A 16475-nucleotide genomic window follows, 5' to 3' on the forward strand; every position below is an offset into this window, starting at 1 on the left:
TTTTCCATCTTGGTGTCGATGTGGTCCTTCATAGCATCAAACTCGACATTGTTATTGTAGACCGAAGGAGATGTGTCGTCCCTGTCCATAGAAGGACTCGAGAAGGTGTGAGAACGAGATGGAATGAACATACGAAAGTTGCCTCTTTCCGAAGTTGTAGGCGGATCTCAAATACCACAATGTATGCAAGGACAAGAGTGCACTTGGTTAAGAACCTTGTCCAATTTTCACAATCTACACAAATGGTTTATAGTGGAGCTCGGTAGGGTTAGTGGCACAAAAGCAAAATGGAGTCCAAGATATTGTAAATGTTAAAATAATCCAATGGACTCAAAATGCAAAGCAAGTGATCACAAATATAGAGGAGGGAAATAGGGAAACACACGCGGTGGGATAATGGGGCTTGTGCAACTATAGAGATGAGAAATACAAAATTGCCTAACGAAGACTAAGCTCGTATTTCACAAACACAAGGAGAGATGCTAGCTTGATTGCACATTTGGGCACGATTCACCACTTGGCACCAATCCTATTCATGCAAGTAAACCGTTTCCTATTCCATGTATCCTCATGCACAAGTATCTTTTCATACTCAACTCTTTGCTTATAAGCTTTGATCTTTCTTTCTTGCTTAGAAGATTTTTTAAATATTTTTTTGCTCTTCTCCTCCTTTCCACTATTCTTTTTGAGCCTCAACCGAACATATGACAAGTATCACAAGATATGCATGGGAGCAAGCAATTGCACTGTATGATATTTCAAACGATGTAACATTAATGATGTCGTATCACTATGGTGCACAAGTTTTTGCAAAGACCGAGAATACTCAGATAGCTAGTCTCAATAGGTATGAAGGTATGCACAAAGATGGTGGGGCTATCAAGGTGTAATGACATGAAGGAAAAGTTTGTGATGGAATGGATACCTTCGTCACACTTAACATTTCATGAAGTCGGGGGGTAACCGGCGTTGCTTCCGGTTGAAGTTGGTCTCAAAGGATGGATGGTCATCGTCGATATCGATCATTGGTGGTCGATGTAGATGATGGACTGATACAAGTCATCGGTGGTTGTTGAAGAAGTAATCGCCCCTAAGTAGACGAAACACCTTAGGAGACTCAAATCACAGCTCGAGCAACCACAAATGCAATGGTAACCAAAATGGTTTAGGTTGTGGAAGACTATCGTGGTATTGCGGATGATATGACGAAGGGCGTAGACAAACTTTCCATAATTTGAAAACTATGATGGTGCCAAATGACTTCGGAAATTTTTTCGTGAGATGGGGAATGTCAATAGCTACAAAACGAGCTAAAGAATGCCAAAGTCGGAGTCTGGATGAATTAGTCATGGCTGAAACAAAATTCTAGCCAAGTGAGTTTCTATAGGTTACCGACATCCGGAAATGGACGGACGTCCGAAAAGTCCAGAAATCCATGATTTCGGGTCTTATGTGGGGGTTCCAGACATCCGGAAAGCTACGGACATCCGGTGCTTTGTGGGGTCCAGACGTTCGTAAAGTGTCGGTCGTCCGGTGTGTCTGGAACAATGCAGGAATTGAGATCCGGAACACGATTTTGGGCTCGGGATTAATGGGAAAAATAAAAATTGAGGCTAGGGAACGCCAAGGGAAATAGATCCACTTGATAAACACTAGATCCATGGATCAAAATCAACTGAAACTCACGAGAACAACAAATCACAAGAATTTTTTGGGGCTCTTTTTATGGGGATTTTTTGAATTTGGGGAGAAAAATTTGAACTAAATCAAGAAAAGTGGAGGGTAGGGCTCCAAATTTGTGGCAACATGGCTCTGATACCAAGATGATGCGTGGCAAACCCGAGGGTGGTCCGATCTTCACGAATTGGAGGTGGATTCGGGGAAGAACACGAAGAACGCGAGGGGGAAACATGGAGGAATCAAAGGAAAAAACACTCTATTGGACAAGATCCACAACAATTACTCCTCAAATCACAAGCAATACATGAGGTGCATTAAGATCCAAAACAACAATGGAAAAAAAGATACACGCGTAGTTCATCCAAATCTCTATGAGAGATGGGTCTTGAAACCCGTGATGGGTCTTCCATTGAAAGGGGCCTTGACATCCTCTATGGATCTTCTCCGATGGAGGCCCTGGTTTTCATATAAGAAGTAGAGGAAGAAGCAAAGCTCATCTATGAATGAGCTATCACTTAACCCTAAAATGAGGTGGGGGTGAGTATATACAGTCTTGGCCATGAAGGGGTAAGTGGAGAAGGATACAAGGCCCAAGGCCCGCGACTGCACATAGGCAGGTGCCGGACTTCCGGAGGACGTCGGTCATTTGATGGCTCGGGAGGGCCCGGACGTCGAGAGCATGTCGGACATCCGACGACTCGGCTCTGGTCACGTGGTGTCAGATTTTCGGTAGTTGTAGGTCATCCGATGGCTGGAGTATGTCGGACGTCCGACTATTGTAGAGTGTCATACGTCCGGTGGTTGTCGGTCGTCCGGTGGGTGTAGAGTTCGCAGCTCCGTCTTGAAAGGACGTGGATGTCGCCTACAGGGGGGTGAATAGGCGTTTTAAAATAGTTACAGTTTAGGCTTGAACAGATACGAATAAAACTAACGTTTAATTTGTCAAGCAAAAAAAACCTAAAACAACTAGGCTCACCTATGTGCACCAACAACTTATGCTAAGCAAAATAAACAACTAAGTGATAGCAAGATATATAACAAGAAATAATATGGCTATCACAAAGTAAAGTGCATAAGTAAAGGGCTCGTGTAATAGATAACCGAGGCACATGGAGACGACGATGTATCCCGAAGTTCACACCCTTGCATATGCTAATCTCCGTTTGGAGCGGTGTGGAGGCACAATGCTCTCCAAGATGCCATTAAGGCCACCATAATCTCCTCACACCCTCGCACAATGCAAGATGTCGTGATTCCACCAAGGGACCCTTCAGGGCGGTCACCGAACCCGTACAAACAAGGTTGGGGAAATCTCCACAACTTAATTGGAGGCTCCCAACAACACCATGAGGCTTCACCACAATGGCATATGGCTTCGAGGTGACCACAAATGCTTGGGGCAATCTCCACAACTTAATTAGAGACCCCGAAGCTTGCCCGGAGCTTTACACCACAATGATTGAGCTCTGAGGCACCACCAAGCTTCTAGGACGCCGAAGCATCCACGAAGAACAATCTCTAGGGTACCAAGTACCAAAGGGTAATAAGCTTCTCAACTTTCCACTTCCACGTATCGCCGTGGAGAACTCAAACTGATGCAACTAATGCAATGGCAAGAACACACGAAGTGGTCAAATCCCTCACACTCAAATCCCCCCACAACAACAAAAGTTATGGAGGAATATGAGAGGAAGAACAAGGAGCTCACAAAGAACTCCAAGATCAAGATCCAAGGGGTTCCCCTCACATAGAGGAGAAAGTGATTGGTGGAGATGTAGATCTCGATCTCCTCTCTCTTTTCCCTCAAGAACTAGCAAGAATCATTGATGGGATTGAGAGTTAGCAAGCTCAAAGAAGGTCAACAATGGGGGAAGAACACAAGCTCAACGGATAGAAAACCATTGGGGAAGAAGACCCCCTTTTATAGGCCTCCCCAAATCGAACCCTTATGCACTCAGTTAGTGCACAAGTGGTAGCATCGCTCAGGCGAGCGGTATTTCTGCTGGAACGGAAGTTTCAAGGAAAAAACGTTAAAACGGCAAGGATCTCGGGGCGGTAGTGTCGCCGGAGCGGTACTACCACTGGAGCGGTACTATCGCTCCCCCAAGCGGTACTACCGCTCAAAATGTAAAAAGACCCGGAAGAAGCGAGAGAGAATATTTAAGCAGAAGTAGAAACGGTAGTACACAACGGAAGTACCGCCCAAGCGGTACTACCGTGGTACCGAGCGGTACTACTGCCTATTTAGAGAAAACACATCTCTCATACTGAAACTGCCATAACTTTCGCGTACGAGCTCCGATTTGAGCAAACTCAAGCTTGTTGGATTCACGACGAGAGCTATCCAAACAACAAATGAAAATCTTATGAACATGTAGTTATGAAAATGCCAATGATATAGAGATGTGAAGCCTCTATGAATGACGAACCGACAAAAACTTCCAACATCGAAAACATCATAGAATATGCATATGGACTCTGTTTCCGATGAACTTGAGCTTGTCATGAAGATGACCATAAGCTCTACAACTCACAAAGAGAATCACCAAACAAGGATCAAGAAATATGATGTAAGGATGCAAAATGGTTTGAGCTCTCAAAAAACGATACGATCAAGCTACTCACTTGAGAGCCCCCCTTGACAGTATGACAATCTATCTTAAAATAGAAAAACCTATCAAAGGCAAACATATACCTTGCATATAGTTCACTTGAGATAGAATACAACGATCGTGAATTCCTTAAGATGGACTATCTTTCTTGATTGCGTTGTCTTGATGAAGACTAGTTGATTTCTCCCACATACTAATTATTTGTGAGCCACTCTTCAACACATCTTCACAAGTCCATTGGCATCACAATGGACGACAAGCTTCAAGCATGATATTTTCGTGATGACACACTTGAACTTGCACACCACAATCTTGATGACGATCATCACTTGACCTCATCCTTCATGGGTTGTATGAGATCTTCCTCTTGACGCAAGCCCATGAAAACGCACCTTGAATACCACCTTGGTCATCATATAAACTCCTTTAAACCGACAGATGGACTTCAAGAAGTGCCTATGGACAAATCCTACAAATATAACTTAAGGCAACCATTAGTCCATAGGGATTGCCATTAATTACCAAAACCACACATGGAGAAATATGTTCTAACACGTCTTCTTCCGTCTCCTCTTCCAAGCTTCCCTCACGGATGGTGTAGTTGTTCCTTGGCGCTTACGCTCCTTCTTGTCATCCGTGAAGCTCCGACAATACCTATGCATGCACACGAGGGGAGTGTCAAGTAGTATACCATCCTTGAAGGGGTCAAGTGAACACGTATAAAGATGATTCACTTTTTGCATGTGAAATGGATGTCACACGTGTGACTTGCCAAATGAACTCTTGTTATGATGATGTCCATAAATGCTCCGCAACAACCTTGCTTGTAGGGAGGCACTAGTTCTAGCAAGTTCTTTTTTATATCACATGATAATTGACTTCGACTGACATAAAGTGATAAAAGACATTTAACAGGGTATCAAAGGAATGCACACGAATATATCAAGAAAATCGTCGCTGCGATGAATCAACTACGTTAAGTTTTTTCCACATAGCTTTGCTAAACACACTTTTTGTCTGGATTAAGTTCGTCATCTTTGGCTTCTTGATCTCCAGATTTATCTCGTCACTTTAAACATTGTTGATTAATAAAATGGGTTTGTTTGGACTAAAAAAATAAAATCTGCACTGCCAAGTGCCATAACCCAATCTCCCCCGCCCGTGGTTAGGGTTCGTGCGGTCTCCATGGCTGGCGCCGGCATCCACCCGTTTCACCAGCAGTGGCCGCCCGCAGCGGCGGTGCCCGCGCCTCCCGCCGTCCCACCGCCTCCCCCCGTGCCCGGCGCACCCGATGCCACCGCCCGCCCCGGCTCTGACGAGGTCCGCACCATCTTCATCACGGGGCTCCCCGTCGACGTCAAGGAGCGGGAGCTGCATAACCTGCTGCGCTGGCTGCCGGGATTTGAGGCTTCCCAGATCAACTTCAAGGGCGACCAGCCCATGGGGTTCGCACTCTTCTCCTACGCGCACCATGCCATCGCCGCAAAGGCCGTGCTGCAGGTTCGGTTTTGCAAGGGCTTGTTATATCGATGGCGTGCATTTCTTTTTATTGGATGGATGTGACCGGAGGTTCTGTCTGCAGGATCTGGTCTTCGATGCGGAGACCAAGTCGGCACTGCACATCGAGATGGCCAAGAAGAACCTATTCATCAAAAGAGGTGCGTTTTGTCCATGCCTCTTTCACGCTTTCTTCTGGCTTTTGCATAATGTGTTGATCATTAGATGGATAAATACGTTTTTTGTGTTGCAGAGTCTATAGGGTGAATTTGAGGTAGCGTTATGTGTTAACCGTGGTTTAAATGTAGCTAACTAGCCATGCTTTGCGTGTCCAAGAATTATTTGCTACGGCTGTGTGGTGGAAGATGACTCTGCCCATCATCTGTATATATAAACCTAAACGAAATGTGAACTAATGAGGAATTGTGGCCACTTGCAGGCAACTAGTTTTTTTCTTCTTGAAAGTTATGTCCCGTTGTGTCTTTTCTTATTCATGTTGCTACATGTAATCTTGCGACCTGTTATTTGAAGCGGATTGACCTCTGTGATCCTCTCATAGTACAAGCCTCTTGCTGCTGAGTCCTCTTTCTCCTCGTTCTTTCCCTGCTAAAAAAGCAGGAGCGATGTAATGTAGGACTGGTGCTGACAGTTCATCATGGAAGAAAGAACTCACAGAGCCTGTTGGAGCTTCAATGTATTATACCAATTTGATATGTCCATTTGCACGTTTTTTTTAAATGGGAACACACTTTGAGTTTTGTACCTAATAAGGTGGTTGAATTTCGGAAGTTTCTGATTGCACGGCTAAACCTCGATGCAAAAACTTAGCTAGAAATGTGATATCATCTCAGTTCATTCTATCTTTTTCAATTGTTAGTTAGACCAACTATTTGGTTTTGGTATTTGCATATGAATAATATGTTGAAAGTTGAAACAATTTAAAACCTATGTTAGGTGTGGGAGCTGATGCAAATGCTATGGACCAAAGTAAACGCCTGCGAACTGGTGGAGACTATACTCATTCTCCGTATGCTCCTCCTCCATTCCACCCACCCCCACCAGCTGTTTCCATGTGGGGAACTGCAGGGTAATTTTTGTATGTTTATGCTCTTTCTGCCAACTAATTATATACGTTCATCGGTCTTCTATAATGATTGTTTTTGGTCTTCTATAATGGTTGTTTTTGGGTGTTCTTCAGTTATATGGCAGCTCCGCCACCTTATAATCCTTATGCTGGCTATCCTGTGCCGCCGGTACCAATTGCTTCACCTTCTCCTGTGCCAGGCCCAACAGCATATGCTCCTGTGCAGGTAATCAATTTGGATTTAAGCAATTCTTTGGTCTGTATCCAAAATATAGTTTACCGATTTTTTGGCCATGACCACACCTTTTTGTGTTTGTTTGCATCGTTCCCAATATTTTGCCATGCCCATGGCCTTTGCCCAATCTAGTTCATTTTTCTTGCCAACGTTGGCCAAACCATGGGTTGGAAAACCATGGCCAAAGTTCGCTAGCCAAATTTCTGGCGAGTCAGCCTTGGGCTAAAACCAAAGTACCAAAAACACTTTATATGGATTTTCCATGATATTTAGTTTATCATGGATTGCGATGTTTTTGTCACCCTATTCTGAAAAGGTCTATTAATATGCTGTAGCATGTACACTGACCTAATAATTTTGCTGCTTCTCCTCATTACACTTGTTTTCTTGAGTGTACTAGTAAATGTATACATATAATGCACGTTAATATTAGGCAGCATATTAATTGCATGCACATATTAGGTAGAATATTATTTGTGCGTTAATTATGTGTTTAGTGTTGACGTTGATATTTGGTATGATATTAATTGCATGCTAAACATGTTTGCTCACCATTGGAGTAATTGAGGTCGTTGGGTCGGCATGATTTGATGGCCGTGATTAGTTGGATCTACCCCTTAGGGTCTTTTTATTATTGTATAGATATAAATTACTGAAATCTGTATAGTTTGCTTTTTTGCATAAGAAGACGTATTGTGTCTTGCATAGAATAGTCAGATAATCATGGCTCATGTCCCCGCAGTACTACACACTACTCACTCTTAATCACTTAAAGCATAAAGCGAGGCGGTGCCTTGTGTTAAGCTTCACGCACTAGCCAACGCAACCAAAAGTCCGAACTGATGGAAAGGGCTAGTGCAATCCACATATACTGTAACACCCCCTCTCACGTGTGACGGGGAAGACAAGTCAACGTGTGCAACCGGAAGAGAGCGACGGCGCGCGGAACTCACGTATGACTCAAGAGGCCTCTACGTGGATACAAAGGGGGGCTACCAGCAATTTTTAATAAATTGCGCTTAGCTCCGATACCATGTTAAGCTTCATGCACTAGCCAACGCAACCAAAAGTCAGAACTGATGGAAAGGGCTAGGGCAATCCACATATACTGTAACACTTTGGACATGGCATAGCATATGTATGGCACAATAAATCACAGCATAGCACTAATCAAAGCACACAACTGCAAACCAGAGTCACAAATCAAACAGAGCACTAGGAATTCCTCAATCAAAGGAGCACAAGTGCACAAGAGGGCAGGGGAGTAGAGACCGAGAGTCACATTCTGTCTGGAGGTAAAGAAGGTTGTTACGCTGCTGGGACTGTGGAGGAGCCAGTCGTCAGCCGCCAGAGAGGAAGAAGAGAGCAGAGAGAGCTCCTCCCTTAGGGATGCCTTAAAAACAATGCACTTGAGTACCTTCTAAGATTTTAATTGACGTGCATAGTTCATGTTTCCTGGAATCTTCTATACCCACTTGGATCTTATTAATACTGGATCCCTTGCATTGGTCTGAGACTTGTAGGGAAAGTTGAACTGTCGAGAATTAATGAACATTTACAAATGGCATATAGACTTGCGTTTTGAAATACTATCAAGACATTTCATGATAGTCTTGCACGTTATCGACATTTGTTTGGTGAATTTAACATATTTCTACTCTATGTTCTTATATCTTGTCGTGACCTATTTGTATGTGTGCCGGTATATTTCAGTGTCTTATTTGTCACTTACAAATTATTTAAGTCTACTGAAATGACAGTTGGGATAAAGTTCTTCAGTTTTGAATAGTTTATTAAAGACAAAGGTGCTATTACATCATATGAAACTTCTCTGTAGATGATTCTGACTTGGGCATGTCTCTGGTGATTGCCAATCTAGTGGGCATATGGAATTTCAAATCAAGATCGTTAGATACTTGATGAATGGACCAGATGCCACATGGGATAAATGAGAAATGTGCTGCAGTACTTGAATAGAATATTTTTCTGAGAATATTTCACATTGTTCAAGATTTTGGAAGATAAGATTGTTGATTGAACCTTCTAATTTGCTTTTGCAGAACATGAAAGATAACCCTCCCTGTAATACCCTTTTCATTGGAAATCTTGTAGAAACTGTTGTTGAAGAGGAGTTGCGGGGCCTCTTCAGTGTGTAAGAATCAACCCTTTCAAGTATAAAATTCAAGTGGATTACTGCAGCCCACTTTGGTTTCAGTTGCAGCACTAACAATTGCGGGTATTTTTCTAAAAATGACAGACAACCTGGTTTCAAACAAATGAAAGTGTTGCGTCAAGACAGGAACACCGTCTGTTTTATTGAGTTCGATGTAAGTGGTTGTGATGGTTTAATTATTTATGCGCATGCCACTATTATTTTCTTATCTGTCAAATTTCTGCAATTTACAGGATGTGAGGGCTGCTTCTGCTGTGCACCATACTTTACAGGGTGCTGTTGTTCCTAGTTCTGGTCGCGGTGGAATGCGAATCCAATATCCTTTGTTAGTTTATAATTTGGTCTCATGTATTAAGTACTTAACTTCAGTTTGTTAATGAATCATTAATATGATTGCTTTGCATTAGTTTGCTGTATTGTGCCTCCATTTGCTTGTCTGTATATGGTTCATAGTGACCTTTTTGTAGTCCTTAACATTTGAACGTTTTCAAAAAATCCCTTTGGGCGAAGGAAGGACTTAGTTGGTGGCATGGTCGGCACTTTGAATGGAGCTCCTGCTTCAGGGGATGTATCTTGAACTTTGGCATGACATCTTGAATTATCATCTGCATTGTTTTAGCCAAATCTGTTCCCATCGTGTGCGGCATCAGCATCTTCATTGGGTGGAGTTTCTGGGGCATGATCATCATCTTCATCATCTTCACTAAGTGGATTTTCTGGGATATCATCATCATCTGGTAGACATTGCATTGTCATTTCATTGTTGCGGTGTCAACTTGTTTAAATTAGCTACTGTAGTTTGAGAAGGCCCCTCTGAATGTCTCCTAGACATGCATTTGGCATCTGTCATGAATATTTTTAGTGTTATGTACTTTTTCCAGTGTGCAGTTGCAACATTTGATGTGGTCATGGCATTGCCACATTATGATCTGGACATGCTGTAATAGTATAACCGATTTATTTGGCTTGCTCACAATTCAGTGTTGAGGGATTTTGGGTTATTTGTCATGCATTTTCATGAAGGAGCACAGTTAGTAGGCATCATGACATGGCATTACTCATTTGTTGAACTCCGGAACATTGTGTTTGTCCCACTAAGCATGCAAGCATCCATTGCTGATTAACTTAATTGACCTTTTTAGTACTGTATTTTGCTCCTAGCTGAGAGTAGCCGTCAGTGTCCATGAAATTGAAAAGTGCTGCAAGCCTCTTCTTTTTAGTAGCAGATGGTCACACACCTAAGTTGTTGCAGTTAATTCGCTAAGAGGAGCTCATGATGCTGATGGAGGTAGGGTAGTCCATAGAGGTCGTGCAAGATGGAGAGAGGTAAGCTAAGCCGACATAGGGCCAGTTCTTTTGGTAGCTTTTTCTTTTGGCTTATATAATAAGCTGCCCCCTAGCCAGCTTATTCTAGAAGCCCAACTAAAAATATTTTTCTTGAAGCCTAGTAATCAAGACTTAATTAGTATTCTTCTAAAAGAATGTATTTGATCGGGCTTCTAGAATAAGCTGGGTAGGGGGCAGCTTATTTCAGCTTATTCTAGAAGCTACCAAAAGAACTGGCCCATAAGTGACGCGGATATAGTTCTGCAAGTGAGGAAGGTTCATATCAGCTTTATTCTACTCCCTCTGTTCCTAAATACTCCCTCCGCCCGGAAATACTTTGTCCTAGAAATGGATGTATCTAGACTTATTTTAGTTATACATACATCCATTTTATTCATTTCTAGAACAAGTATTTCCGGATGGAGGGAGTATTAAGTCTTTTTAGAGGTTTCACTAGGAGACTACATACGGAGTATTTCCGGATGGAGGGAGTATTAAGTCTTTTTAGAGGTTTCACTAGGAGACTACATACGGAGCAAAAGTCTTTTTAGAGGTTTCACTAGGGACTACATACGGAGCAAAATGAATGAATCTACATTTTAAAGTATGCCTATGTATATCCGTATGTAGTCTCCTAGTGAAATCTCTAAAAAGACTTATACATCCTCCGTCCGAAAAAGCTTGTCCCTCAAATGAATGTATCTAGCACCTAAATTAGTGCTAGATACATCCATTTGAGGAACAAGCTTGGGACAAACTTTTTTCGGACAGAGGGAGTATTATTTAGCCATGTGTGATTGTTCATATGGAAACTGAATCTTTTATAAACCTTATGTTTGCTTGGTTTTGTTGGTATAACATGAATATTCGTTTAATGTAGACCATATGTGCGAGATGAATCTGGATAGGTACAAACCTAAACATCTGTGAGTAACATGGCCAGCTTCCTGTATGGCGTACTCATGTTGTATGACACAACACGATTCTTTTAAGTGGAATAGCCCTTGAAGTAAGTACCTGAAAGGAAGGAATATCAAGAGTATAAACAGGGAACAGTAACGATGGGGACAAGTATTTTGGGTAAACTTTTTGTCTGGCGGTTGCTGTATCAGGCACCCATCTGTAGATTTGGCACAGAAGGTGGCAGCGAGGGTGGGTGTGGGTGGCTGTCTCCTTTTGCCTTTTTGTTTGAAATTCAAACTAGAGAGGCGCCATCCTATGAAGTGTTGTTATTATATAATTAGCACCAGTTTTAATTATTGGTAATTAACAAGGTACCATACCGCTATATTTCATGTAACCAAGAGCATTTTTTTTCACAAAAAATCAGAATTTTTACCTAGTTTTCACCTTTGAATTTTGAACCTTTCTATTATGCTACACCATGGCAATCACCAAATCTGTAAACAAAGGTTCTTCAATTTGGATATGTTAAATTTTATAGACAAAATTCCCAACACTGTAGCCTCCATTTTTACCCATGACCAAAGTATGACTATGTGTTTAGAAAGTTTATGTTTACAAGGACCGTCACATTATCAAAAAGTACTTTTTAAGTTTACCACAAAGTTCCAAGGCTGATTAGACAATACAAAAAGTTACTCCAACTCACAAAACCTTTACTTTATATATAAAGCATGAGCATTGCACATGTAAAGTACCAAATCTGTAAATAAAGTCTTGTAAGTGTTAGAAAGTAAAACAAGAGAGACAATAGATGTAAAGTGAGTACTTGTCTTCATTTATAATTCACTATAGGTATATATAGTGCCGAAGGCAATTCATTATAGGTATATATAGTTTCATTGTGATGCATTGAACAAACGTGATTGTCTCGACAGACACGAGAGGACAGTCGCGTCCCTCGTGCACGGAGGTTAGGGATAGTGGGGATTCTCCTAATCTATGCTATCCTTGTAGACATATCATCTTAAATGAAACCTCCTCCAAAACCCTATGAGAAAAATGTGAGGAGTATGATATTTGATATGTTGTCAAAATTCCTGCAAATCCAATGGAAAAAATAAGAAGTGTTGCAACATACAATAGATATTGTCTCATTAAACTCAATATGTAAGAATCATAGAGTAACATGTTGTATATACTTTCCTAAAAAATCTAGTGGGAAAAACAGAAAGTATGACATATGATTTTGTGTTGATATTACCTCATTAAAAACCTTGATGACAATCTATAAAAGTAAATTTATGAAGGAAAAAAGAGTATAATATGATACTTTGAATTGGAATAATTCACGAAGGTACTCCCCTTGATTCTTGCCAACTCCGAAACTGCCACAACCAATTCTATAAACATATTTCTGAAATGTAGAAGTTGGTAGAGGCTTGGTGAACAAATTAGGAAAGTTATCGCATGATTTGACTTGCAAGATGGGCTATATAGTCATATTGCTTATTTTGTAACTTGTTTACATCTGGGCTACACAGGAAACATATTTTTGAGATAATGATTGGTGGATGTAGACACGAGGTCTGTTTTGAAGACTTTCATGGGATGGCTACCACACCTAACAGAAACACAAAGCTTGTTTATGATCTGACACAGTAGGGATCTGAGCGATATGTCCACTGATATTGGTATCCAAATTTATCTGAAAATGAAAGATCAGGACAAGATGTTTGATGCATTGAAGATGTTGAAAGATATTATTGAGTCTCAATCAATTATGTTTGGTGGATCCAATGCATGCATTGTAATATAGAACCTTAGGTCCTAACATCTTATTTTCATCTCCTCATGGTCTAGATGAATCTTTTTTTATGTATAGAGAACGAACAACCATGGTATTTATGGATGGATAAGACCTGTCCATAATCAATTTCTCCTATATAATTTGGACATAGACAACATGGTGTACCATAATGTATGAGTGAAGGTGCTCGAGGTTTTACCCAAATCCTTCATCTCAAATTTCGTCATTTAGATGATCACATGCTTAACATGTATGGGTAATTATCAGTGTAGGAGTAATCCCTGTGTATAAGGAACTCACTATGTCGGTTGTACCAAAATGTATCGACATCAATAAGCTGAATAGTGACTTATTTGGTTTACACAATGTATGTTGCGTTTTGCATTTCGACTCAGAAGTGAGATTCCATTAGGAACCATCTATGTCTGAATTTAGTGATCCACATGGATATGTAATCACTACATCTATCAACTGCATACATAGATGATTTTGTACTATCAATGATACAAATTATCGGAAAGCTGGGTATCTACGTGAACCCTTGTGCTACAATACTTGCTCTATGTTTCATCACCTCGTTGTTCTCAATTCTGTTTTCAGAAAAAATGGTTTATGTATTGCTTATGCGAATACCTTTCCTTTATTTAGCAAGATTATTTCTACCTAGATTATACCCTTTGCTTGAGTTCAGTTTGAGTGTTGTTCACACTTTGCCATGGCCATAGTCTTTGGATTTGAATCACTCGAAAGGTTTTTGCAATCTAGTTGAGAAATGTATGTCGACAACAGTAGACTTCTGGTTATATGTTTCTTCAGAATCTATATATCAATATATAGTTGACGCAAATATTGTTACCCATGTTGACTGCTTGCGATTTTTCAATGCGCCTCAGTCTGGTATTCCGATGCCTTGATCATTGTGTGCACTATGACCTGGGTTGGTGGAGGTTTCTCATTCACTTGGTGTATACTACCCATTAGGTGTCTGTCAATGTGTAGTTAGCTTGCATTTATTGAGAGTGTTGAGATGGAATGAAACAAATGATCAAAACTCTACTCTCTTCCATTGATGCTTCTACATATATAGGTACACGGAGGACGCCTCGTTTTGGAGAGACGTCTGTACATGAATCGGCGCGGCGGTTGCTGAAATAGCATCCGTCGGCGGTTAATACAGGCAGGGATTTCCCTAATTAAGTATCTTAATTAATCTTAACACCCCCCTAATCCATGCTTGTATATGTAGCATCATCATCTTGAAAGAGTCTCCTCTAAAAACCCCGTGGGAAAAATATGAGGAGTATATTGATTGATATGTTGCCAAAACTCCTTCAAACCCAATGAGAAAAATAAGAAGAAAATGATGCAACATATAATGGTTATTATCCATTTTTAACTCAATACGAGGAAACCCATAGAGTTCAAATGACAATAAATATGTCGTATATACTTTCCTAAAAAACCCGGTGGGGAAAACAGAAAGTATGACATATGATCTCATGTTGATATTACCTCATTAAAAATCTTTATGAGAACCTGTAAAGTAAACTCATGAAGGAAAAAAGAGTATAATATGATGCATTGAACATGAACAATTCAGGAAGATACCCCCCTTTATTCTTGCAAAATTCGAAGCCGTCACATACCAATTCCATGAACACATTTCTCGAACATAGAAGTTGGTAAAGACCCGATGAACAAATAAGTCGCATGATTTGACTTGCAAGATATGCAATATAGTGATATTGCTTATTATGTAACCTGTTTGCATCCGGGCAACACAAGAAACATTATCGTTGAGATAATGGTTGGTGGATGTAGCCATGAGGTCTGTTTCGAAGACTCTTCATGAGAGGGCTACCACACCTAATAGGAATATTAAGTTTATCTATGACCTGATATAGTGGGGATCTGATCGATGTATCCAATGATATTGGTGTTCACAGTTATGTGAAACTGAAAAACCAGGACAATATGTTTGATGCCTTGGAGATATCGAGAGATATTCTTGAGTACCAACCAATTGTGTTTGGTGGATCCAATGGCATTATGGAACGTTCAGTCCCAATATCTCATTTCCATCATCTTTTGGTCTAAATAGATCTTTCTCTACGTCTAGAGAATGAACTACCATGAGGGTTATGGATGGATAAGATTTGTCCACAATGAATTTCTCCAATACATTATGGATACAGACAACATAATATACCATAATGTATGAATGAAGGTGCTCAAGTTGTAGTAACGAGCGATATTTTGGTTTACCCAAATCCTTCATTTTATACTCCGTCATTTGGATGATTACATGTGTCGTCATTACAGACACACAAACATGGATAATCATCATTGTAGGAGTAATCCTTTTGTACAAGGATCTCACTATATTGGTTGTACCATATGTACCGACAACAATAAGTCTTATGATGACTCACTGATTTTTACACAATGTATGTTGCATTTTGCATTTCGATTCAGAAGTGAGATTCCATTGGGAATCAATCATATATGTCTGAATCTAGTGATCCACATGGATATGTGATCACTACATCTATCAACTGCAGAGATAGATGATTTTGTACTGCCAATGATATAAATTATCAGAAAGAGATTCCACCTGTGGAGAATAGTTTGGTATCTGCGTGAACCCTTGTGCTACAATACTTGCTCTATGTTTCACCACCTTGTTGTTCTCAATTATGTTTCCAGAAGAAAACTGGTGTAGGTATTGCTTATGAATACCTTTCCATTATTGAGCAAGATTATTTCTACCTTGATTATATCCTTTGCTTGAGTTCAGTCCCAGTGTTGTTCACACTATGCCATGGCCATGGTCTTGGACCTGAATCATGTGAAAGGTTTTGCAATCTAGTTGAGAAATGTATGTCGACAATTGTAGACTTCCGGTTATATGATTCTCTAGAATCTATATATAAATATATAGTTGATGGAAATATCGTTACCCATGGTGACTACTCGCGATATCCCAATGCGATTGAGTCGGTTATTCCGATGTCCCGGTCATTGTGTGCACTATGACCTGGGTTGATGGAGGTTTCTCATCTACTGGGTATATACTACCCATTAGGTGTCTGTCAACGTGAAGTTGACTTGCATTTACCGATTCATAGGCCTTGATATCTTGCTTGCGAGAAACT

The 16475-nt window shown here is 40.7% G+C and overlaps 1 protein-coding gene across 1 annotated transcript; it reads left to right on the forward strand.

Annotated features, from left to right (window-relative positions):
- The first annotated feature begins 5444 nt into the window (after positions 1 to 5444).
- Positions 5445 to 10254, forward strand: LOC123407378 (RNA-binding protein mde7). The gene is made up of 8 exons (XM_045100498.1): positions 5445 to 5792; positions 5875 to 5950; positions 6744 to 6876; positions 6988 to 7099; positions 9169 to 9260; positions 9366 to 9435; positions 9515 to 9597; positions 9765 to 10254. The coding sequence occupies exons 1-8, from the start codon at positions 5478 to 5480 to the stop codon at positions 9856 to 9858; spliced, it is 975 nt and encodes a 324-aa protein (XP_044956433.1). The 5' UTR covers positions 5445 to 5477; the 3' UTR covers positions 9859 to 10254.
- Positions 10255 to 16475: the final 6221 nt, after the last annotated feature.

This window comes from Hordeum vulgare, chromosome 7H (assembly GCF_904849725.1).
Source record: "Hordeum vulgare subsp. vulgare chromosome 7H, MorexV3_pseudomolecules_assembly, whole genome shotgun sequence".
In the NCBI taxonomy this organism is placed as follows: Eukaryota; Viridiplantae; Streptophyta; class Magnoliopsida; order Poales; family Poaceae; genus Hordeum; species Hordeum vulgare.